The 27,028-nt window shown below is 45.4% G+C and overlaps 1 protein-coding gene across 1 annotated transcript; it reads right to left on the reverse strand.

The window, feature by feature from the left end:
- Positions 1 to 19,309: 19,309 nt before the first annotated feature.
- On the reverse strand, positions 19,310 to 25,673 carry st3gal2 (ST3 beta-galactoside alpha-2,3-sialyltransferase 2; the record flags this gene model as incomplete). Its single annotated transcript, XM_080539519.1, is given in 7 exon segments — positions 19,310 to 19,483; positions 19,802 to 19,921; positions 21,443 to 21,488; positions 22,083 to 22,262; positions 23,010 to 23,203; positions 25,187 to 25,624; positions 25,626 to 25,673. Coding segments are annotated over 7 exon segments (1,200 nt in total), but the record flags the coding sequence as incomplete, so codon positions are not given.
- Positions 25,674 to 27,028: the final 1,355 nt, after the last annotated feature.

The raw sequence follows: 27,028 nt of genomic DNA on the forward strand, positions 1-27,028 counted from the left end.
ATTTTCTTTACCATTGTAACACGTAAAGCTGAAAGCAATGCTGAACGTGTTGTTAAAAAACGTTATCTTACCCCTGCAGTGGCTGAACATTTCAAAGCTTTAATGAACAGTAATCACACAACTCCCACGCTATGTGAAAACAACTTAGTAATTACCTTTAACAATAAAGTAAAAATGGCCCTAGACTCCCTGGCACCTACCAAACTAAAAAAGGTTGGAGCCAAGAGGAGAGCACCATGGCGAAACAGTGAAATAAATCTCCTAAAGAGAACATGTAGGAAAGCTGAGCGCAGATGGAGAAAGAGCAAATTACAGATTGATCAGAATATTTTTAAAGAACATCTATCTGCCTTTAACTTGGCAATGCGAAATGCTAGAAAAAATCACTTCTCAAAGATAATATCTACAAACAAGAATAACCCCAGGGTCTTGTTCTCGACAATTGATTGCCTTGTAAACCCTGCTCCTAGAACTCTAGACGGCGCAGCCTCTGTCACCAAATGCGAGGAATTTGCAGCCCACTTCAGGGATAAGATAACAAATATTAGAATGTGTATTACTCAGGAAAGACTAGGTTTGTGTAGCACCACAGATCCGCCACCACAGAACATGACTATGAGCATGTTCACCATGATTAGTACGGAAACATTAGGTAAAATTGTGTCACAGCTTAAACCGTCTACGTGTCCTCTTGACCCTATTCCTACCACCTTTTTTAAGGACATTTTTGAATCTGTGTCTGATGACATACTAGGCATTGTAAATCACTCCCTACTTAAAGGGATATTTCCAGCGGCGCTTAAAACTGCCCTGGTTAGATCCACCCTGAAGAAAAGTAACCTAGATCCTTCTGATCCAAAAAACTGTAGACCAATATCCAATCTCACTTTTCTAAGCAACATTTTAGAAAAGGCAGCGTATAGACAGCTTCATGAATTCTTAGTCCTAAATAATAGGTATGACCCACTTCAGTCAGGTTTCCGATCATACCACAGCACAGAAATCGCTTTGCTTAAGGTAACTAATGACCTTAGGATAAATGCAGACTCGAAAAAACTCTCGATTCTTGTACTCTTAGACTTAAGTGCAGCCTTTGATACGGTAGACCACTCCATACTTATTGAGAGACTTGAAAACTGGGTTGGCCTCTCAGGTCCGGTCTTAAACTGGTTCAGGACTTACCTGGCTGACCGAGACTACTTTGTAGCCCTTGGTGACCATAAGTCAAAAAATTATAGCACAACCTGTGGAGTTCCCCAGGGGTCCATTTTAGGACCGTTGCTTTTTAGCCTATACATGCTACCCCTCAGTTCTGTTATCAAGAAGCATAGCGTTAACTACCACAGCTATGCTGACGACACTCAGCTTTATATCTCAGTAACTCCCAACGACTACAAGATGATCGACCACCTGATAGACTGTATTGCCGATATTAATATTTGGATGACACAAAACTTTCTCCAACTCAATCAAGAAAAAACAGAGGTATTGATCATTGGCGAGAAAACTGGGAGAGAGAAATTATCTGCACACTTGAAAACACTAGCTCTTAACACTAAAGGCCCTTGCACACCAACGCGTTTTTTACGTCCGTTAAAAAAATAAATTAGAACTCATGTTGTGTCAACCACGCTTGCACACCAATCCGTAATTATTCGTCCGTCAAAAAAAAAACGCAACAGGTTCGATTTTCTGCGTTTTCGCGTCCGTCAAAAGCGTTTTGAGAGTAGTTTTTTTTTAACTCTGGCCAACTCTGGCCACCGTACGAATGTACACTGAGGTAACAGTGAGAGACACCACTGAGGTAAATAGTGAGAAACACACATCTCTGAGGTAAATAATGAGAGACACACATCTCTGAGGTAAAGTAAAGTGATAAAATAAGAGAAAGTGATGGCCTCCGAGAAGCTAATACTACTTGTGTCATAGCACAAAGCTCAAAAAGAGCCGTGATTACAAAGATTCAGAGTATAAAGACAGAATATGGCAGAGTATTGGAGAGCAGACTGGAATCGGGAATGGTATGTATTGATTACGAAAGATTAGACTAGTGGTCATTATTAGTTTTTCGTTTTTATTTTTTTATTTTTAAATCATGTTTGAAATAAAAGATTCAATCAAATCAAAATGGACCACCGACATCCTGAGGTAAACCTGGAAACGATCTGGATAATTCCTCAGATCTTTTATTAGCAGTTGAAACTCCCCTTGCTGCCGACGAGTTCTGAGGATGGGGTGGATCCAATATTTCCTTTTCCTTTTCCTATTTTCAAGAAGTGCGAGGAGCACAAAATCATCCTCACTGCTTGAAGACTCCATGTTGCGTATTGCGAAAGGGTTAGGAGAGGAGAGGAGAGTAGGCGTGTCAACAGACCCTGAAAGTTCGCAACGTAAAAAAACGCAACGGACTCCGCAACGGACCGGTGTGCAAGGTCTCTGTGCGTAACGTTTTTTTTCGGATGACGGATTAAAAATACGCAGGCGTAAACGCACGCATTGGTGTGCAAAGGCCTTAAGTGTCAGGCCAGGAATCTTGGTGTCATAATTGACCCAGATCTAAATTTTGAAACTCATATTAATAACACTATTAAAACATCCTTCTACCATCTAAGAAACATCACTAAGGTACAATCATTTCTCTCCCAGGCAGACACAGAAAAATTAATGCATGCGTTTGTTACTAGTAGGCTAGATTACTGTAATGCTCTCCTGACAGGTCTCCCCAAAAAAATGATAAATAGACTACAAATGGTTCAAAATGCTGCTGCTCGTGTCCTTACTAGGACCAAACGAAGAGCGCACATCACACCTGTCTTGAGATCACTACACTGGCTCCCTGTCAGTCATAGAATAGACTTTAAGATCCTTTTACTAGTTTATAAATCACTTCACTGTGATGCACCCAATTACATGGTGGACATGCTCATAAGATACACACCAGCTAGACCCCTACGGTCTAGTGGCACGGAACTTTTAATAGTGCCAGAGGCTAGGACAAAGAGATTTGGAGGATCAGCTTTTAGCATATATGCTCCTAGATTGTGGAACACCCTACCTGAGGGCCTGAGGTTGTCTAAAACTCAGGACATTTTTAAGCGTGACCTCAAAACCTACTTATTCAATGTCGCCTTTTGATACTAAGGGAGACATTGGACATTATAGAACTAGGATCACTAGGCCATTACACCATACTCGTGTTTTGAGATTTGTGTTGACAGGAAAATGGACCCGGGTGCTGATGAGGCACTGTCAGCTCCAAATAGCACCTAGAGCAGTACTGGAACCGGTACAAGGGTGTACCAGGACCACCATCAGGTTGTATTGCTGTCATCTTTATTGTCTCTATTGTGTTGTTGCATCATAACTGTGCTTAAGATTCTCTTTTGGCAGGACCTGTGACCATACTGGATGCAGAACGATGCAAATATAACACTAAATTTATGGACAGTGTGTACGCCGATAATATGCAAGGAATTTTTCCTGGATACATGGTGTACAGGTTTTTGCCCTTGCTTGCTTGCTTTGTGCCGGTGGTCCTTGGCCTCCCCTTGGGGACCGCTGGGTACTGGTAAGCAAACTGGCTAGTAGTCGCTCTATTGGTAGAGGGCTGCAAGGGAATTTTTCCTGGCTACATAGTATACAGGTTTTTACTTTTGCCTGCTCGCGGCTCTGTCAGTATTGATTGATTGATTGACTGATTGACTGAACATTTTCATTGTGTGAAGCGCATTGAGTTGCATCTTGTAAGAAATGCGCTATACAAATAAAATTTGATTTGATTTTGATTTGATTTAATCTCAACGAGACGTCCTTGATATCACTTCTTAAGATAATATGATCCAATCAAATATTAGGCACCACTACTGAACTGTTCATTAAGATAATATTTATTCAAGCACATCAGCAAGCAATAATAGTCCATTTCCATGGAAAAGTGGTCCCATCTAGTTTCACCTCTGCAGGCCCGTCTCAGCTAGCCGTCAACAAGTTAACTGCAGAAGCTCCACCAAACAAGAGTCCCGTTCGTACATAGTCTTTATACATTTGATTTAACATTTGGGGCTGGATGGTGCCTCCCCCCCTATCTGGTAGTTTTCCAATTGTCAGCACAAAATCCGTTGCAGCTGCAGCAAGTGTTCTCGTTAGCATGGCCTTCAACTTCTCTCTGTGTGGGTGCGCGAGAGTGTACTGTGTGTTATCTCCTTCTGGCCTCCCGTTGTCATGGTGATATCCGTACTTGTGTGAGCACAGAGCAGTGAGTTGAGTTCTTATCAGTAGCTTGTGAAAACATTTGAAGTTGCACAGTAATATGAGTTAGGATTCGATTTACAAGTTAAAGTATAGTATAGAAGAATAGACTTATCATTAATCATTAGTTATGAAAGTATAAAATCAGTACAGAAAAATAGAATATCATAACAACAATGGTTGTTAGCACATAGGTAAAAATAAGTAATTTACAGGCAGTTTGAATCATAAAACGTTCTTTTAGTCAGGAGCTTGTCTTCTTGTCGCTCAAAAACAGAACCTCTCTTTTGGCTTTGCGTGACCTTCCTATTGTTCTCAACTGACCTCAGTCACATATTATTTAAATGAGCACATAGTACATGATTTATCACTTCTAGTTATTTTAATACAAATTCCCAACACCTGTAGAACATTCTAGAAACCCTACCAATAAACATAATCATGTTTGATATTACTAGTCCTGACCGTGGAGGATCTGGCAGTGACTGAGGCGTGTGTCCTGACCCACCGTGTGGGAAACCCAGACCTCGGTCAACCAGACCAAGACTCACCCACTGTCCTCATCTGTGAGGTAAGATCTCCCACTAGGAGAGAATGATGACAGTCTCTAGTCTGTATAGTGTATGTATGTTAGTAGAGAGACAGAAAATACATCATCATTATGTCTTTATGTCCATGCATTCTGTGCTACAGGAGGTGCCGGTGTCAAGCAGGCAGTTGTTGCCATGGAGGTCCAGTCGTCTGTACTGTGGGCCTCTGGCCATAAGGGTAAGACATGTTTTACTATCCTAGCTTGTCAGTCTGTTGGATTGATAAATGCTAAATGCGATCCTTGGGACGGCCCAACTCTGACGTCACCCGTTGGGTAAGGGTTGGGTAAGGGAGATAGATAGAAGTTTATTTTTCCCAGGAGGAACTTTTTGTGGGCTGGTAGGCTACAAACAACTGTTGGTACTAATCCACATGTCCATTAGAGAGCCAAGAAAACCATCATTAATAAACAAATACAGTACAAGACAGAAGATTACAACTGAATATGATTGGGAGGAGTCATTGTTCAAGGGCAATTTATTCATTATCCTATCTTAAGAAAACGAATGTAACACTCTCATCTGGGGACTTACACGGCAAATCAAATCAAATATCGACAAATCCCTGATGACAGGGAGATGATGTATGACTGCTCTGATGAATCAACCCCTATTTCATTAAGTTTCTCTATATAACGACGTCGATCATTGATCGGCAACGACACTATATAATAGTTTGCCTAACTGGCCATCGGATTTGGGCTCCTAATATCTAAAAAGCACTACGGTTTTCTTATTTTATCGGATTAAAGTAGCAAAGACCAGAAATTTCCATTGACCGCCAGTCAAACTTCTCCACTTCTATCACCCAAAAAGGGGCGTGGACATGACGGGAGAGCAAAGTACCCGGATGCGTTTGAATTGCATAGAGAGTTTGAATTTTGTCAGCTGTAAAGCGGATGTGTTTCCTAGAACATGTAAATGCAATTGCGTATCACATTATTGCATTACAATTTGAATATTGACTCAAATAACGCAGGCAAAAGTGGCAAATGAATATGCTATTTTGGGATTGCATAGTCATTTGCACATTAGAATGAACTTTTGAATTTTGTCAGCTACAAAGCAGCGCATGACTTTGAAAATTAAATGTCAAATGGCTTTGCATTATAATTTTAATATTGACAGCGAATGTGCACATCAGGTACATGAAAATGAAAATGCAAATCATTAGAATTGCATTTGAATTTGAATATTGTCTGAAAGAATGCATGCAAAAGTGGAACATGCAATTGCAATCTCATATTGCATTAGCATTTGAATTGAGTCTACTATATGCTTCCATACCGGACCGGTGTCCTGCTTTGATAGTCTAATGCAGCGGTTCCCAACCTTTTTGGACTCATGGCCCACTTTACAAATCTCTACAGTATTCGCGGCCCACCTAGTGCGCGAAGCGTGTAAAGAAAATGTCTATAATGCATTGAAATGACATTAGTACATCAGTCATTAGACATTAGACATCAGACATGGAAATTATGTCAATGCGCGGCTGTCATGCACAAATCAGCTTGTAACGTTAGACACACAGCACATCGGCATAATAACGTTTAGTTGTTGTTGTGCTTGTTATAAAGAATGCATTTAAATGAATGATACAACCCATTAATAATATTACCTAACAGGGGCGGGGCTAGGGGGTGGCTACTTGGGCTCAAGCCCCGGATGTTTTCTGAAAAGCCCCGAATGTTTTACTTTAACCCCCCCCCCAAAAAAAAAACTCTCGTGAGTAACGTGCAGTACCGGAGTTCAACAGAGAGGCAGCAGCTGCGCGACATTAGCCTGCATACTGCGTAGCCTGCCCTGCCCTGAAGAAGAAGTGATCTCAATCAGTGCCTGACTTGCAAAATTGTAAGGATGGATATCCGAAAGTTTTTTTCAACAAAACAAGCGCCAAGAACTGTTGCAGCAGCAGTATCAGCAGCTGACAACAATGACATCACCAGCAGTGATGACATAGATGATGTTTCAGGCTTGTGAATCTTATTAGAAAGGTGACTGACTCACTGACACTACTTTTCCGGTTTGCTAATGCTAGCTGGCTATCATAACATAACGTTATGTTTATAATGAAAATGAAACATAGCAAGGTACTGTTACCTTGGTAAGAAATCAAACAAAGGATAATACTTATACAAATAAAGTGAATAACAGGCTGATAGTCTTTGATATCTGCACTCTGGTTGACTGAGTAACAAGTGAAAAAGAATGATGTAACGTTAATGTTACAGCTAGTAAACATGAAGTAACCACATTAAGTATGCCCTTATGGTAGTATGTATGTATACAGAACATGACTCAAATCTATCCTAAGATGTAACGCTAACTAACTAAGTTTGTTTAATGTCCCAGGGGGGATTTGATTTTACAGTACTATACACAGGCCAACAATACATGTAATATATCGTCATATAACACAGGACAAGACAATCAATACAATATAAGTGGTGAGCACAGAGTCTGCCCTGATATACATACTGTAACATCATAACTAGCCTCAGCCCATCAATTCTGTAATTCTATACAAATATAAATGATGGTGACTGACGTGTGTGTGTGTGTGTGTGTGTGTGTTTACTGTCTATTTTGTAATACAGCCTTTTGTCTGCTTTAAGGTGGTGGTAAGTTGAAGGTTGAAGGCAATTTTTTCCGGCGCGCTCCGCGCGCACATTATATTCTCCCTCTGGGCTAAGCCCCGGATCTCCTACAGTCCTAAATCCGCCTCTGCATGGGACACTGACAGACAGACAGCTACATGGGGCACTGACAGACAGACAGCTACATGGGACACTGACAGACAGACAGCTACATGGGACACTGACAGACAGACAGCTACATGGGACACTGACAGACAGACAGCTACATGGGACACTGACAGACAGACAGCTACATGGAACACTGACAGACAGACAGCTACATGGAACACTGACAGACAGACAGCTACATGGAACACTGACAGACAGACAGCTACATGGGACACTGACAGACAGACAGCTCCCCTAAAGTCGTGACGCCCACATCAATTAACTATTTTCATTGTGATCAATATTTTTCGTTTGATCAACCATACCTGCCATGGTCTATATGAGTGCAAGCTCGAGTTTTAAGTGTGATGATCACCAACATTCGAAATATTAATCCAACAAAGCAAATCGGTGTGATATGATATTCACCTCGATCAGATTCTAATCGAAACGATTACATCACGATTCATTGGTACATTGACTGGACCATGAAAGGAAACCATGCACCCACGAAAACTCACTTTGAATCTCCACTTTTCATGCGAAATATTGCTGTAGCATAGTGCAAAATGCAGAAAATATTTGTAGGCGAATCCTAAAAGGTCACGTCCACTATGAGGGGGTTTGAAACCTAAACGGAAAGTGTTTTCCAACTTGTATGTGGAGTTATTATAACTATAAAGTATAGTCTATATAACTTATTATAACTCATTATCATTATATACTCAATATTGTATTGTTCCAGTGGCGGCTGGTGATAAACATTTTGGGTGGGGCACAGGTTATGGGGGCATGCTCCACGGGGAAGAATATCAACTTTAAAATCTGGATTTACAGTCGATTTTAGCATGAGAATATATATATATAACTTAATTATTTTTATATATACCTTATTAAAGGGCAAAATGCAAACACAACAAAAGTATAATGCACAACAACTGACAAATCAACTGGAATAGTCTTTGTTAGCAGAGTAGACCTAATGTTAACAGAATGGACTTATACCCTTTGTCTATCTGTGCAGCGGTAAGGTGAATAATTCTAGCAGTACTGTCCAGACAGTTGTCTTGTTTAGCCATTCAACTAGGCATTATTTATTCAATGGAGAAAGACATGGAACACAATGCAATTGTGATAATAAATGTGTTCTTTGTTACTTCTTTAATTAAATTAAAGTGTACCTTTCTATTATCATACAATATTTCCTTGAACATGTAAACTCTATAATCATACAGTTGTCTTTCTATTAGTTGTCTCTGTCATACTGAACTGTTTGTTATCATCCTGAACTATCTCTGTTGCTCACCTCACCTCAGTTCTGTCTCTATTGCTCTCCTCTCCTGTTGTCTGTCTCTCTGTTGCTCTCCTCTCCTGTTGTCGTTGGCTGAGGCGCTGTCTTCGAAATGCCGCAATAATAATAATAATTAATTATATTTATACAGGTATAGCGCTTTTCCGAGGCTCAAATACCCTGACAATATGGGGGAAACGGGAAAGTACTGTGTCCCTTGTTGTATGAATAGATCCGAGTCTAAAAAACGATTAAACTGTCATTCTACCGCTGTAGTACACTGGTACTCTGGTGCGGAGAATTTCTGGTGTGGAGCCGGAAATTGCAAAACGTCACGTTTGACGTCAGACTTAACAACCGGATATTCAGGGCTCTCAAGTCTCACACATTTTTTTATTTTTACTACCTATTCTGTTCCCACTGCGGGTAACCAGGGTGCAACTTCAACAGATAGCGAACACACACTGACACATCAATGAATCTTCAGACGCTGGAGTAAAGTTTAGTTCTTTACTAAATCTTCAGAAACATGAGTGGTCGTTTGGTTATTTTGTAAAACTGTAAATAAACATAAGAGTACAATTACTGTAATGCTCAAAACTATACTGTTAAAGGGCTCTGCACACAGCGTGCGATTTCTGTTGCGCGTCAACGTTCCATTTTGAAGTTTGAATGGAAGTCTATGAGAACATCGCATTTACCCACACACGGCCCCGATTTTAATCGCACGGCGAACATTCGATTCCATTCATTTTGAATGGGACAAAGCAGTGCGACAAAACTCGCACGCCGTGTGCTTTGTCCCATTCAAAATGAATGGAATCGAATGTTCGCAGTGCGATTAAAATCGGGGCCGTGTGTGGGTAAATGCGATGTTCTCATAGACTTCCATTCAAACTTCAAAATGGAACGTTGATGCGCAACAGAAATCGCACGCTGTGTGCAGAGCCCTTTACACTTTCAACATCAACAGTATGTAGCCAACAATATCAATATAGCAATACAAATACAGCTCCAAAATATTTATACTTAAATAATATAAGCTATGTATTTATAAACATATACATTATACATTGTAGTTAAGCAAGAAAATAAAAGGCAAACTTACAAGCAAAGCCTTTTCCAGGGCAAGAATGTAAACAATGAGATTCTCCGGAGCTCTTTCTCTCAGCTAGCTGCTGCTACGAGTTACTATCACGTCTGAACAGTGTGCTCACGTCATGTGACTATATCCAATGAATAAAGAGAGTAACGAATGTAATGTCATAAAATGTCCACTAGATGTCTCCAAAATGAAAACCTAAGAAACCATGACACTACCCCTAGTGGTAGTGGCCCTAGGCTGCAGCCTAGGTAAGCCTATAATCTGCGCATGCTCGGGCGCATTTTTTGCGCCCCGGCCGGGAAATAGGAGACAGCCAATTGGAGCACTGCTACAGCTCACGTGTAAGCCAAAAGTATTTGGCCTGCCATAGACTTGCATTCGGCCGGCGCCCCGACTCCTCCCCTATGTATTTTCACAGTGAATTTTACACACACACAGATGTGTAAGTGGGGCTGCGTTGGAAGGTGGGGGCGGCGCCCTAGCGCCCTCTATTGGCCAGCCGCCACGAAACCGGCGAATAGTATTTATTGAAATCAAATAAGAAGCTGCATTACATGGAGCTAAACATAACCCTAAACGAAACGCATATTAGCTAAATTGCACCTAATTCACGATCCAGAGATACAAACGGATATAAACGCAAATTGTAAGTGACCGCAAATGTAACGCTTTATTTATCCACGAGGTATTATTACTTTTATTTTGACAGCTCTACCATGGGTACTTTTATTTTGATAGTAAACACATTTATTTTTTCATCTGCAGTTTTACAATTGGAAATGAATGTTGTGTTTGTATCGCAAACATGCATCACATCACACAGTATGTATTCATGAGTATTCATGTTAGGCTACAGTAGTATACATGACAGCAGGACACAATGACCACGATGTAGTACCTCGTGTTAACACTAGAGTGCAGTCTTCACACACAGCAGGTGGATAAATGCTGAACACAGTGCACTCCATAAGTATTGAAAAGAGGAAGTATTTTGCCTTCTTTTCACTCTATACTCCAACAGTTTTGAAATCAAACAATTACTATGGGGACAAAGTAGAGATTTGATATTCAATAAGGGTTTGTTCAGATTGGGCTCACCATTTAGAAAGTAAATTCTTTTTTAAACATACTATTTACTATTTCAGGGCTGCAATTAAAAAAATAAAACTAATGTTTCGTATTTGGTCGACAATCCTTTGCAATCCTAACAATCCTAAAGCTGAGAATCTCTACCTAAACCTCATAGTAATTGTTTGATTTCCAATCCAAACTGTTAGGAGTATCGAGCTAAAATACTAATGGAAGGCACTGTAACTACTAACTAAGTGCCACTGTAATGTCAAAACATGAGCTTGGGTCCTGAACGATGGAGTGTCTTTAATGTATTTACAAAAGAAAAATACATAGGCGGATCTAACTTCATTGTGGGATTTTATTTGTAAGCAACATTTACAGAAGCAACAAATCAATATATGTAGACCTATATGAAACAGAATAAACACATTCCAGACAGACAGTAAGGTTTAAACATGAGGCGGATGTGGCTCAGGAGCTAGAGCTGGCGTCAGATGATTGCATGGGCGGCAGTTCGAACCCTGGCTGGCCACATGTCCTTAAGCAAGACACTGAAACCCTAATTGCTCCAGGGTCGCAGTCTATGGCCGACCCCTTGCCTAGAGCATAAAATACCGAATTCCAACAATTGACTTGACAAGTTGATCGCATGGCAGACTTCATTTACTGTCTTATTATATAAATTCTCATCTACATCTGTCTCAAACTATGCCGTGTTGGATCCTTGAATTTGAGGGAATTGAGTCTTGAAAATCCTTGAAAGGTGCTTGAATTTGATGTTTCAGAAGGTGTGGGAACCCTGGTAGGTCCTCTGTCCTTCAGGCTGAACAGGTTCTTCACCAGCAGGGCTGAAAGTACTAGAGAGTGTAGACTGGGGACCAGGCCATGGAAACACATCTCACCACATTACAAAGAGACTTCACTACGCTGTACTGTCCACATGCACAGGCAAGCGAGCATTAAAGGTTCAACATGATCTTGTTCTATTGAACGTCCCAAAGATGACTCCAGCACATCAAGATGACTTCGGTAGTAGAGGTCCACAGAGTCATTCAACAGTCATGGAATAGAAGAAGCAAGACCATGTTTCTCAATTTAAAGATTAAGGTTTATTTAATATTGATTATTTGATTTTGTACAACACAGGTTGATGGTTTTTATAGTAGATATCCAGTAAGAGTTCTGCTTGGCTTCAGATTTGTCAGAGATAATGAGAAAACATGTCCTATTTGTAACCATTGACCATTCAAATGAAGATGACCTGAACCCTGGAATATGTAATAGAGGTCCAGTCTGACCAGACATGAACATCCTCTGACTGTTGACACCATCACAGTCACAGGATTGGGCTTCAATAATCTCAGATTCTAGACTTCACAGAGATAACTCAATCTGAGAGTCAACCCTCTGAGATTCATTGAAGTGGGAAATAATTGAATTGATTGATTGAAAACCTTTATTGTCCCCAATGGGGAAATTTTGTTGTCAAACTACATATAAACTCTTAAAACCAAATCACAGAGAAAGATATCTCTACAGAATAGTAGGTTATGATAAAGCATCACTCACTTATGGGGAGCTCTAAGATCACACAGCTCAGCACTGTCACCCCAATTCCAATTAGGCCCAAACCCAGGATAGAGGGGCTGAGAGAATGTGGTCTGGACTTTGTGGAGGAGGGTCATTATGTCAGAGGAGACGCTGTAGAAGGACAGAGCACCTGCCCTGTGATCCAGGTAAACTCCTACTCTGGAGGACCGAGGGCCTGATACTTCAGTCTGAACAATATTATGATAGAAAATATAACCATCACTATTGCAGTCTAACATCCAGGACTTGTCATTTAATCCAAATCTACTCTCCTTACCTCCCCCTGTTCTACTGATGGCTTTATATGAGACTGCTGTACAAACACTCTGACCCCTCATCTCAACTTCCCAGTAACAGCGTCCAGACAGACCCTCTCTACACAGCAACTGTCCCCAGTTAGTGAATCTCTCTGGATGATTAGGATATCGCTGGGTCTGTTTCATACATGTCACCTTCCTGTTCCCCTCTGACAGATAGAGGTAGCTGTACGCTGTGTCTGGGTCCAGTGTGAGCTGACAGGAATCTGGGAGAAAAGCAAAGCAGAGACCAAATCAGAGAAATAAAGAGTCAGATATCTAGCCTGTTTCTGATGAGTCTCTCCCTCTCCTAGACCTCTCTAATTATATCTCAGGGTTTGTGGAGAGTATCAGTGGAGAGAGACTGTTAGCTACTTCAGGATAAAGACTCACATTGTAAAAACTGGGCTCTGGTCTGGGGCTCTGGTGGCAGTAAAACATCCACTGCATTCACTACAGACACACAAACACATTCACAGAGAGAGAAAACATTCACATCATATCACATTACACACATGTACTGTACACAAAGTGATGATTAGGACCTTGGTCTGAAGTTAAAGGGACTAGAGCAAAGGGATGATAATAGGACCTTTGTTAGAGCAAATTATCAATAAAGGCCTGTTTCGTTTCAAGATGTATAAGAAAATATATTTAATATTTTCCTCTATAGAAGGAGGAAGTTTACAGGTTCGTCAGACGCATCTGAAGATTCAAAGTTCCTCTCAAAGTCTCGATCATTCATTACATCTCAGTATTTATGCCCTCAGGTAACAAGTCCGCTCTCGGGTGAGTTCTAAACCAATCATTTGCAAGGGGTGTGGATCTGTACATGAGGAAGATGATGGGGATGAAGGTTAGGGGGGAATCCGACCCTCCCTTCCCCACAGTATAACAAAAGTGAGGAGTGGGACCATAGGGTGAACAATGCCGGGCAATCACTCTGGTGTGACTCAGCATTGTTCTGGCTTTCTAGGGTCAAATACAGACAAAAGGGTATTTGCATATATTCAAATGTATGGAGAAAACAGGTTTCATTGTGTGCTTACAACAGGAAATCAGTTTCTATAGCTTGCACTAGACATTACATTTACTGTTGTGAAGTTTGAACCTTAAATGTAGAAAAATGTCTTATTGCATATAATAATTTTCTCTCACACCTTGGTCTGAAGTTGACTATATAAAGGGGCTAGAGGTAGAGTTTTAGCTCACCTGTAGTTGAGATCTTGGACCACTCCCCCTTAAAGATGTCCTCTAGTTTCTCTCTCAGCTTAGACACAGCCTGAGTCACATCTCCAAAGTACTGAAGAGGACCCACAATGATGCTGGGTAAGTCTGAAGATACACTGGGACTGGAGAGAGACTGGTAACTCTGGAGAAAGAGAGAGAGAGAGACAGAGAGAGATGTTCCTGGTGAATGAATAACTAAACAGGAAGCTCCTTTCAGTATTCCAGATGGAGGGTCAGCGTAGTTACCTGGTTACCATAGTTACCTGAAGGAAATGGATGTGTTCGTCTGTGTGTGAAAGCTGCCCCAGCTCAGCGTCTCTCCTCAGCTCAGCGATCTCCTGCTCCAGTCGCTCCAGGAGTCCTTTAGCCTGACTCACTGCTGCCTCCTGCTGGGCTCTGATCAGCTGCTTCACCTCAGAACGCCTTCTCTCAATGGAGCGGATCAGCTCAGTGAAGATCCTCTCACTGTCCTCCTCTGCTGCCTGTGCAGAGCGCTGTTAGGATACACACACACACACACGCACAGAACACAGGTGTCAAGTAGTTGCAAACTGTAGCCCGCAATTCAAGTTCCTCCGACCAAGTTTCGAACATCTGACCTCTGACCTGCCAACACGTGACCATCTCTACCTGCTGTTAACCAGCTACGCTAGCGAAATATGACAGCTTAGGTTGGAGTACTTGAACTTGAGGAGTGATGTTTAGTATCTCACCTTGGCTACACACACAGACACACACACACACACACACACACACACACACACACACACACAGGGATTTGAGAGTGGCTGACTGGAGGAGAGCAGTGAAATGGTGCATCTCTTCTGGTCAATACTCACTGTGAGAGACTCCACAGCCTGTTGGATCTCCTTCAGCTCCTTCTCTCTCTCCTGGACTCTCTGCTGGACTTTCTGCTGACTCATCCCCAGCTGCTTTTGTGGACAAACAATGCTTTTTTGCTCTTGGAGTCCTGTCTTCTTCAGATTCTCCACTAATTCTGCCAGCAGAGTGTTTCTCCTCAGAACAGGCCTTTGGATAAAGCTTTCCTTACACAGAGGGCAGCTGTAGACCCCTTTGTGATCATCCTGATCCCACCAGCCCTTAATACAGCCCATACAGTAGCTGTGTCCACAGGGAATAGCCACAGGATCCTTCAGTATATCCAGACAGATCGGACAACTTAAGGAGGCCATGCTCTCTGCCATGTTGATGCACACACTACCAGACAGAGCAGCAGAGTGTCAGATAAGTTTCGTTTCTCTAGAAGTGTTTGCTGCTTGTGGGCGAGAACAATGTGTCTCTGTCTGTATGTGACTGATTGTGATCAGTGTTCTGTGTGTGTGTGTGTGTGTGTGTGTGTGTGTGTGTGTGTGTGTGTGTGTGTGGTGTCAGGTTCCTCATTGCTTGCACCACACCACAGAACAGGTTACAGAAACACTTTCACATATCTTGAATGGCTGTTATGTTTACAAAGGAATGTATATAGCACGTCATGACAGAATTGTGAGCCTAATAGTAAAGGACATATCACTCCACTTCCCAGTTACAGTGAAAATGTATACACATGCTTGTGTCAATGCATCCATGTTCAATTTCTGTAATGACCAATGTCACTTTTCACAGTTGTCTGCTAACACACCAGATGTTGTTGTTGTTAATGAAGAGTCCAGAGAGGTGTCTGTATTAGAGGTAGCATGCACCTTTGATATAAGCCTAGAGGAAGCCTTCATGACTAAGGTCATGAAATACCAGCAGCTTGTAGACACCATCTCAGAGCTAGGCTATAGGTGTACGCTATTAGTCTTTATATTTGGCAGTCTTGGACATGTGCACAGATTGGTTGTCAGAGGACTACGTCTACTGGGAATGTCCAAGGGAGAAGCAAAAAGGCTCAGCAAGTATTGCTCTGTCTCTGCGATTATTGGCAGCCGCCAAATATGGCGGAGACGGTGTTACTTGTACCCGTGAGTCTTGTCCTGTTGTATGTGAAAGACATTGTCCATGTCTGTTTGTGAATGCATCCCATCTGTGCCCTCAGTATTTGTGTCCTTGTATACTTGTTTCTATGTGGACAGAAATAAATGATTAAAATGTGTGGACTTATCGGGGGAGTGGTGTTGGACAGAGGCCAGGAACAGAGTGGATGTTCTTGTTGATGTCGTAAGATATTCCTTTTGATTGGTGGCTGTCTTCTTCTCTGTGATTGGTGCATCTGTACAGCACATTCAACTTCTCTCTGCAACCACCAGGGTTCTCCTAGTGAAATCATTCCATTTCCACAACTGGATGAATAATATCAAAGTAAATATCAAAATATACTAATATACTCCGGTGATTTAATTTAAATTATTGAGTTGAACAGCGCCAATGGCTGCCCAATGGCTGCAGTATAGGTGTCAGGAGTCTGTTAACACTGATAATAAGCCATTAATAACATACATTTTGAAAGAAAGTGAAAATATTCAACAATAATATGCTAATTATGCCTAAATAAATATAAGTCCGGCCCCCACAGTGTATGCTTCGAAAAATTCTGGCCCTTGGACAAATATAGATGGTGACCCCTGATCTAGAGGCTCTGTACGAAACCCTGTCTGTGTCCATAGCAACAACCCTGTCTGTGTCCATAGCAACAGGAGGAGAGGGAGGCCTAGCTCTCTATCGTTCTAAAGAAAGGCAGAGTGTCAAAGTGTGTGTGAGTGTGTGTGTGTGTGTGTGAGGCTGAGGTTCATGGTGCTCTGCAGAAAGATGTTTGTCCAACAGCAGGACAAGGCACGTAAGCGTGGGTGTGTATGTGTGTGTGTGTGTGTGTGAGAGAGAGTGTGTGTTTCCATAAGACTGCTTGACAATAAAACGTGGACAAAGGCAAAGGAAATTGCACTCTCTCTCTCTCTCTCTCTCTGTCTCTCTCTCTCTCTCACACACACACACACACAGAGGAGACCTCAGTGTCGGTCAGTAGATTAGTGGTTACTTTTGGGACGGGTATTCCATCCAGGAATCCAACTCAACCAATCATAAACACAGATACAACATTCAGTTATGATGTCATCAAAGAGTTTTACAATGTTACACACCCTGGACTAGTCACATGACAGCACGGTCACCTGACAGAGGACCAATCGCATCCCAGCTGTTCAGTCCTCATCCCCCTTCATATTGGTCCTGTACAACAGGAAGGCTGGCGGAGGTAGAAATGGGAGGACGTGTGTTTGATACCTTTCCTCATCCTGTTTGATGAGTCAAGGAGGTGAGTCAAGGAGTCTCCGTCCTCCCATTTCTACCTCCGCCAGCCTCCCCCGGGTGAAGTGTCTGTCCTTTAGGAGGAGGGGAGAGAGAGTGAGGAGGGCAGCGGGGTTAGAGTGTTGGAATGCAGCCTTTCCTCGTCAGCCAATAGCAGCTCAGCGGTCTATTAGATCTCCTCTTCGATCATCATCGACTACGGCCAAAGATGATCTATATTATTATTATTATTATTATTATTATTATTATTACAGAGGCATTGCTACTAATTCTGGTGCATTCTTTGATGTACATTGTCCCTGCCAAATAAACAATAACAATTAAACTAACCAGTCTTTGTGTCAGATGAGGCAGTACCTCTGTAGAACAACAGGGGGCAGCAGGTCATCAGGCAGACATGCAGTCCTGTTGGTTTAGTGGTGTGTGAGGTCTCATTCACCCTCCGATAGAAATCGGAGGACGAGCTCATTGTCATGCATGAGGACTGGTATCAAACCAGAGTGTTTCTGCCTCCCCCAGCCTCCCCTGGTGTTCTACCTCCCCCAGCCTCCCCTGGTGTTCTACCTCCCCCAGCCTCCCCTGGTGCTCTACCTTCACCAGCCTCCCCTGGTGTTCTACCTCCCCCAGCTTCCCCTGGTGTTCTACCTCCCCCAACCTCCCCTGGTGTTCTACCTCCCCCGCCTCCCCTTGTGTTCTACCTCCCCCAGCCTCCCCTGGTGTTCTACCTCCCCCAGTCTCCCCTGGTGTTCTACCTCCCCCAGCCTCCCCTGGTGTTCTACCTCCCCCAGCCTCCCCTGGTGTTCTGCCTCCCCTGATGTTCTACCTCCCCCAGCCTCCCCTGGTGTTCTGCCTCCCCTGGTGTTCTACCTCCCCCAGCCTCCCCTGGTGTTCTACCTCTCCCAGCCTCCCGTGTAAGTCAGTGGCCTGTCCTGTCACCTGTCTCATAGATGAATGAATGAGAGGTGTTAGTCCTGTCGGCCTGTATCGCTGCCGACCGTGTGTGTGTGTGTGTGTGTGGGGGGATGTATGTGTGTGTGTGTCAACCCCCCATATCCACCCAAACAGCAGGAGACTCATTAGTCACTTAGAATGATTATTAAAACAGAAGCAGATCAAACAACAAAGGGTTAATAACAACAACATCCAGGTACAGAAGAGGTCTGAGCTTTGACCCCTGTGGGCCACCGTACCTTCCACAATGAGGAGTCACATGACCAGAACAACCACAGCAAGAAACACAAAACACAGTTTAGAACACAGGATGTAAACATCAGCTAGCTTGTTGTCCTAGTAACCCTGCGGAAGGGGGGGGGGGGGGCTTCAGCAGCAATTCTACAGGTGGGTGTGGTCATTGTCTGTCATTAGTCACCATGACAACCAGGGTGTGTGTGTCTTATTCTGTCCATCCTAGCCAATCACAGCAGTCTCTCTGGAGTTGTCAGGCAGAAAGACGACCAGCGAGTAGATCATCCAGGCCCCTGGCCAGACCTCCACCCCCCTCCACCCCAGCCACAGCAGCCCTACCCCGGGGGGTCTTATCACCAGTGTCCACTCCCCTCCAACGCCACTCCATCTGTGTCTCATCTCCATCAGAGAGTAGAGGGGGCGGGGTCAGTGTGTTTAGGGCCGGGGTCAGTGTGTTTAGGGGCGGGATCAGAGGGTTTGTAGGCGGGATCAGACGGGAGGGGGCGGGGTCAGAGGGTTTGGGGGCGGGGTCAGAGGGTGTGTGGGCGGGGTCAGAGGGTGTGTGGGCGTGGTCAGAGCAGGCAGTGGAGAGAGGAGGAGTCGAGGCAGAGGTACGATCTCTCTGATAGCATCAAGACACGCGAGGGTGTCTGTCCCCCCCCCATTCCCCTCCCCCCTCAGTTCCCAGGGTACAGGGTGACCCCCCCCCCCCCTCAGACCCCGGGGTACAGGGTGATCTTCCCGGCCTTAGCGAGGGCGGTGATGGTCTGGGCCTCATAGTCAGCGTCGTGCACCCCTGTCTTCCTGAACTCCCCGGCGTAGCGGTTCTCCTCCCAGTAGTGGTGCCAGTTACCCCGGCCGTCTGCCCCGAACCCAAACACATTCACCTGGGGAGGAGACACACACACACACACACACACACACACACAGGGTCAGACGCACACACACACAGGGAGCAGACACACACACACACAGGGAGCAGACACGCAGACACACACACACACACACACACACACACACACAGGGTCAGACACACACACACACACACACACACACACATACAGGTACAACATGGATGTGAGTGCGTGTGTGTGTGTGTGTGTGTGTGTGTTTGTGCGTGTGTATGTGTGCGTGCGTGTGTATGTGTGCGTGCGTGTGTGTGTGTGTGCGCGTGTGCGTGTGTGTGTGTGTGTGTGTGTGGTCACCTCGTCACAGACATGCAGAGCGAAGAACAGCACCAGCATGCCGGTGGAGGGGTAGCGTCCGTGGTGACGCGTCCAGTGGTCATGGATGTACTTGAAGAAGGCGGGGTTGAAGATCTGCACCTGAGGACAGAGGAGATAACATCTGTAACATCTGTAACATCTGGGCCCGGCTGTTTAACCTGCTAACCCTACGTGGTTGAACACAAATGCAGTATCAAACATGTCCTTGTAAACCAATAGCCCAAACTGGAAGGAATTTGGATGGAAAATTAAAATGAGATACTTTTACACTCCACTTATAACATCGAAATGGAGCACCACCTCAGATCATTGCTGGAGGGGTTGTGACATGGTTGGAGATCACACGCATATATTTTGGGACTGCCCAAAGATATTAGAATACTGGCAAAATATACAAAGAGAAATTTAAAAATGTCTCTCTATAGATCTACCTCTAGAACCATCACATTTCATATTAGGGATACTCCCAGCTGATCTTGAAGAAAACAGCCAAACATACCAACTGAGAATCCTTCTCTTGATAGCTAACAAGGTAATCACAACCTCCTGGCTGAAGCCACACCCCCCAACAGTTATACAATGGAGGGAAAGAATCCAACAAGTCTACAACATGGAACAGCACTAGTGAAATTAAAATTAGACACATTCCTTAATAGATGGTCATCCATTGCACTACATTTTCATTTGATCTGACTGATATGCAGATGTGTTTATTTATTTTTATTTTTATTTTATTTATTTATTTTTCCCTTTCTTTTCTCTTACCATTGTTGGTTGTTGTTATTGTTACTGTTGTCACACTGCTGTTGTTGTTGATAATGGTGATAATGATGATGTTTATTGGCTGTTGTGGTTGATAATGCCAGCGATGAAATTAGGGATTATTTTTGTTGTTGTTGTTTGTTTTTTCTTCTTTTACTTTATTGTTATTATTTATTTTTAAGAAAGATATTCATGGACTGTTATTCTTTTGCGACTTACCCGTGACACCTTTATATAACATCAATATGTTGTGAAATATTGTTTGACTGCACTTGATAAAAGAAAATGATAATAAAAATGTAAAGTAAAAAAAAAGAAAAAGTCCTTGTACACTGTGATCTCACACACCGTATCGCGCAAGATAGCAGCTAAATACAGACGCAGTACCTGCAATCTCACACACCGTATCGGGAAGGGCAGCGCTTGAATACAGTTGCAGTAACAACACTTTTATCTATGTTTTTATTCATTGTCTTATTATGTTATTCTTATTCTTATTCTTAGTCTTATTAATACGATTTTTAAAAATATTATTATTATTATTTCTTTATTTTAAATATTACTATCCTTCTTTTTCTGTATTTATTCTTTTCTGTATGTAAAGCACTTTGAATTGCCCCTGTTGTATGAAATGTGTTATACATATAAACTTGCATTGCCTTGCTATGTTCCAAGAGTGTAATCTGTGTTCTATTAATCAGACTGACGCAGATTTCATCTGTGTTCTATTTATCAGACTGATGCAGATTTCATCTGTGCTCTATTAATCAGACTGATGCAGATTTCATTTGTGCTCTATTAATCAGACTGATACAGACCAATAGCAGACATTAACAGAGAGATGATGAGGATTAATACCTTGTCCTTGTCAACACGCAGAAACTGCTTCACTGGAGCATAGGTACTGAGGGAGAGGGAGAGAGAGAGAGGGAGAGACAGAGAGACAGAGAGAGAGAGGGAGGGAGGGAGAGAGGGAGAGAGAGAGAGAGGGAGATATTTTACACTTTTATCTACTTTGTAAATTTCTGTGAGGTGATTGCAGTGATGACTGAGTGAGATGACATGTTGTTCCAGAGAGAGAACTTGACCTGAGGAGGGAGGGAGAGGAGGGAGAGATAGAGAGGGAGGAGGGAGAGATAGAGAGGGAGGAGAGGGAGAGGGAGGAGAGGGAGAAATAGAGAGGGAGGAGAGGGAGGGAGAGAAGGATGGAGAGATAGAGAGGGAGGAGGGGGAGGGAGAGGGAGGGAGAGATAGAGGGGGAGGAGGGGGAGAGAGAGAGAGAGGAAGAGATAGAGGGGGAGGAGGCGGAGAGAGAGAGAGAGAGGAGGGGGTGGGCATGTGCTTTGAACTAACAGTAAGGATAAAAGTAAGGAGTGTGTGTCTGTCTGTCTGTGCCTGTGTGTATGTGTGTGTGTGTGTGTGTGTGTGTGTGTGTGTGTGTGTCTGTATGTCTGTCTGTGCCTGTGTGTGTGTGTGTGTGTGTGTGTGTGTGTCCTACAAGCGTATCTTCCCGGTGCTGAGGGCGGAGGTGATCCAGAGCAGGTCCATGGTCTTGAAGGGCACCAGGACGAAGCTCACGTTGCTGGGGAGGTTCTTGGCGCTCTCAGGGTACATGAAGTGGTGGGTGGTCAGGCTGCCCGCGTCCTCCTCATACCCCAGGGTGGGGGCCAGGTTGATCCTACACACACACACACACACACACACACACACACACACACACACACACACACACACACAGGGACGCAGACACACACACACACACACACACACACACACACACATACACACAGGGACGCAGACACACACACACACAGGGACGCAGACACACACGCACAGGCACAGACAGACAGACACACACATACACACACACAGGGACACACACACACACACACGCACACACACAGGGACGCAGACACACACACACAGGCACAGACACACGTACGCGTGCACGCATGCACAGGCACACACACACAGACAGACAGACACACACACACACAAACACACACACACACACACACAGACACAGACAGACAGACATACAGACACACACACACACACACACACACAGACACACACACACACACACACACACAGACAGTTAGATGTGTTATGTTCCAGGATAACCTGTTCAGCCCATCCTGAGACCCTCCTCTCTCCTTGTATAACAGGTATAGAGGTTAGAGGTTAGAGAGGCCCTGTATAACAGGTATAGAGGTCATCACATAGTTGTGCATGTCAATGTGTCAATGTTGGCTCCGTACCCCGCCCCCCTCCCTCTCTCCCTCCCCCTCCCTCCCTCCCCCCCCCCCCCCCTCCCTCCCTCCCTCACCTCATCACGTAGTTGTGCATGTCGATGTTGGCTCCATACCACTCCGCCCTCCCCCCCTCTCCCTCCCTTCCTCCCTCCCTCCCTCCCTTCCCTCACCTCATCACATAGTTGTGCATGTCGATGTTGGCTCCGTACCCGGCCCCCCGCAGGTTGCCAGAGTTGCCCACCACGGCGCAGCGCAGGCAGCGTGCAGGGTCCCAGGGTCCGTAGGGGGACCGCCCCGGGATCACCTGGAAGAGGCGCAGCATCACCTGCTGCACGCTGTGGGGCTTGAACTGGGGCTGGAGCATCTAGGGAGTGGGGTAGGGGGGTAGAGAGGTTAGAACTGGGGCTGGAGCATCTAGGGAGGGGGGTAGGGGGGTAGAGAGGTTAGAACTGGGGCTGGAGCATCTAGGGAGGGGGGTAGGGGGGTAGAGAGGTTAGAACTGAGGCTGCAGCATCTAACCCTGCCCTAACCCTGCCCTAACCCTAACACAACCATGAGTGATCCATTACTGTCAGAATTATTCCATTGGTCAAGAAACTCATCATTATTGTTTGTCTCTATCATTAAACCTTTTTAAAAATCTACAATATCCTAGCTAAATACTTCCTGGTGGTGAAGGATGGTAGACGTGTTTCCCCTCACACTGCTGTCTTTCTTTAACTCTCAAGTTTTGTGCTATTTTTAATCTTTTATTCTTATCTCTGCTATTTTTATCACTATGCCTACCATCTGTCAAAGCTGGGTAGATCTTGTTGCCCAGACAGTCAATTTATTGGAAAATACTATCCTGACGAGGCTCTGTGCCCTCGAAAGTTTCGCTATGCTAAAGGATCTCCGCCCATGCAAGTTTGGTATTACGACATAGATTTCCCAAGATTAACAAGGCACCCGTCAGCTGCAAAATTCATTGGACAGATGAACCACCCCCCGGAAAAGTTCTGCAACTTCAGAAGCCCAGCCCGAGAACTACAAAAACACTGTGAGCCCATGTCATGTCATTAGCAGGTAGGCCTCAAAAGCAGCGAGCTGGCATGACTCCAAAGGCCCGAGAAAAGAACATCAGAGTCAAGCCAAAGTTTCCGAGGCCATAAGAGCCTGGGAGTCACGCCCCCCCCCAGTGACTCCCTGCTCAGGGACACCCCCTCCTTCCTCTGCTTCTCTGTGTGATATGCAGCAGATGAAACAGACCTCACCTCCAAAAGATACCTTGTTGATTGGAGACGTGGCGATCAGAAACGTAAAAATGACATATCCACTGTCTTCCTAGCCTTACGGTCTCAGAAATAACAACAGATTTGGAAGAGACACTGTCTGAAAATCCACACAACGCGACTCATATTACACATGGGATCAACCGATTCACGTAAAATGACCTCACCAGACTTGATGGTGAGCCGTGATTTTATGGAACTTATCAATAGACTATACAAGCATAAGATTGAAATATTAATCTGTGGACCGCTACCCCCTGTTGACAGAGGTAACTTCGAATTCAGCCGGCTCCTAAGCCTTAACACTTACTTGGCTCTCGGGAGTGTGCAAACTTAAAGGGCTGAAATGTATTGACCACTGGAACATATTCTGGAGGCAGAGAGACCTATTCGAAAGAAATGGCCTCCGCTTAAACAGATCAGAGAATACCAGCTAACGAACAACATACTCTTCAACCTCATAAACTCTGCTCCCCCTTCCCTCGCTGCTCTTGAGCCAACTGGAAGGCCGACAACACAGTATTCTTCAGACTCAGCACAGCGGATAAACTCCAGGTCTCCCCACCGCCCTGCGACTATCACAGCCTTCAGTAAAGGTCCCTCCAAACTCATCACAGCTGGCTGAAATGCGCGCTGCAGATGACCTCTCAGTCTCCCCACGCTCATCACAGCTGGCTGAACTGCGCTTTTCAGTCACCATGGCAAGACAAATCGTTTACCCCCACTAAAGCAACAGTGCAGCCCCCGTTCACTCCCCCCACCCTCCCTCCCTGCCCCCAAACCTCCCAAACCACTCTACCCTAAACTCCCAGAGACACTCACTCTCTGAGTCCACTGAGTTCTCCTTCCTCCAACTCACGCCGTTCCTGACAGGAGTAGAAGCTGCTCCATCTCAGCCAACTTTCCATTCTACACCACCTGGCCCCACACTCCCTGTGACGCCACCCTCATCAACAATACCCGTCGCCCCACCCCCACCCCGACGCCGTAGGATACTATCTACACACACACACAGGCACACACACACACAGCTGTTTTTCCCCACACTTCCCCCAGTGCAGGCGGAGTCTACTTACCACCCACCAGTAGTAGACGTCAGAGGCCAGGCGGAGGTTGTCCCGCGTCCACACCGGCGAGACGTCGGGGTCGTAGCTCTGGTCGAACCAATCAGAGACCCCGGGGTCGCCCACGCACCGCGGGCACGCACACGTCTTCTGCCGGGGCTCCCCTCCCTCCCCCCCCTCCTCCCCCTCTCCCTCCTCCCCCGAGGGAGGGGCAGGGGGGTGGTGGCGTCGAGCGCCGGGGTAGCCGGGCACCAGCTTCACCCTCTGAGGCTCCTCCCACCAGCCGGGTGGGTCCAGGTTATAGACCCCACCCCCCCAGCCCCCAAACCCGCCCCCGCCACCGCGCAGCGACACGGAAAAGAAGAGGGAGGTGAGGAAGACGAGGGCAAGCGACCCCAGGAGGACTAGGACCCTGAGGGAACACCGCACCCCCCCCCCCTCCCCCCGCTCCTCCCCCTCCTCCCCCTCCTCCCGCACCACCTCCACCCCCGCCACCGGTTAGCCAAGGCCTCAGTTCTGTCGACCTCTGACCCCTGGCCCCCCCCCAGCCCCCCCAACCCCAGCGTCCGTCCCGGGGTTGCAGGGAAGGGACCCCCCGCCCCCCCCACGGCCTCCAGGACCCCCCCCCGCCCCCCGCCGCCGCCCCCCCCACCCTGGCCTCGGCCCGACTCAGGGTGGAGAAGAGAAGCTTCTAGAGCAGAACAAAGCACGGACCTCCCTCCGGGGTTTCCCAGAGAGTCAGAACAGAACCCTCGGCTGGGCTGCTTCTGAAGACAGACTCTCCTCCTCTCTCCTCCTCTCTCCTCTGCTCCTCCTCTCTCCTCTCTTCTCCTCCTCCTCTCTCCTCTCCGCCTCCTCTCTCTCAGTCTGTCTGTGTCTCAACTACACGGTTTGTTGAACAGCTGTCTCTCCTCCTCACCCCCTCTCTCCCTCTCTCACACGTCTATGAGACACTTTGCACCTCCCAGCCAGTCCTGACACACACACACACACACACACACACACGCACGCACACACACACACACACACACACGCTATGTGTTAACAGCTGGGACCTCCTATAGTGGTAACCATAATACAGGTTGGGTAGTGAGTCTGTAGAATCATCATTTCTCTTGAGTCCAAATGACTCTTCTCTGAGTCCAAATGACTCTTCTCTGAGTCCAAATTACTCTTCTCTGAGTCCAAATGACTCTTCTCTGAGTCCAAATTACTCTTCTCTTCTCTGAGTGACAGTGACACTAGAAGGCTAGCCAGGAGAGAGAGAGGCTGGAGACTGAACACACATAGACATCTCTCTCTCTCCTCTCTCTCTCTCTCCTCTTTCTCCTCTTTCTCTTCACCTCTGTCAAGCTTCTCTCCCTCTCTCAGTAGAAGTGTTAAGGTAGAACATGTGCCTGGTCCTTTTCCATGTCCATCCTCCTCATTTCCTCTTCTCCTCCTCTCCTCTCCTCCTACTCCTCTCCTCCTCTTCTCTTTTCCTCTCAAACACCCTGGAACAACATCACAGTAGTCCTCATCCAGGCTGGAGTGTCTATCATATTCTCCTCCTCCTCCTCTCCTCCTCTCCCTCTCTGCTCCTCCTTTCCTCTCCTCCTCCAGAAGCAGTACCCAGAAGGCCTCTCTCCAGAGCAGTACCCAGAAGGCCTCTCTCCAGAGCAGTACCCAGAAGGCCTCTCTCCAGAGCAGTACCCAGAAGGCCTCTCTCCAGAGCAGTACCCAGAAGGCCTCTCTCCAGAGCAGTGACAGGCTGCCCGAGGATCAGCGTGGGCGGAGCCTAAGAAGGAAACACACTGCAGAGGGAGGGGGGGGGGGGGGGTGGAGGGGGGATGGAGGGGGATGGGGTGGAGGGGG

Source organism: Nansenia antarctica (assembly GCF_963989245.1).
Source record: "Nansenia antarctica genome assembly, chromosome: 9".
NCBI lineage: Eukaryota > Metazoa > Chordata > Actinopteri > Argentiniformes > Microstomatidae > Nansenia > Nansenia antarctica.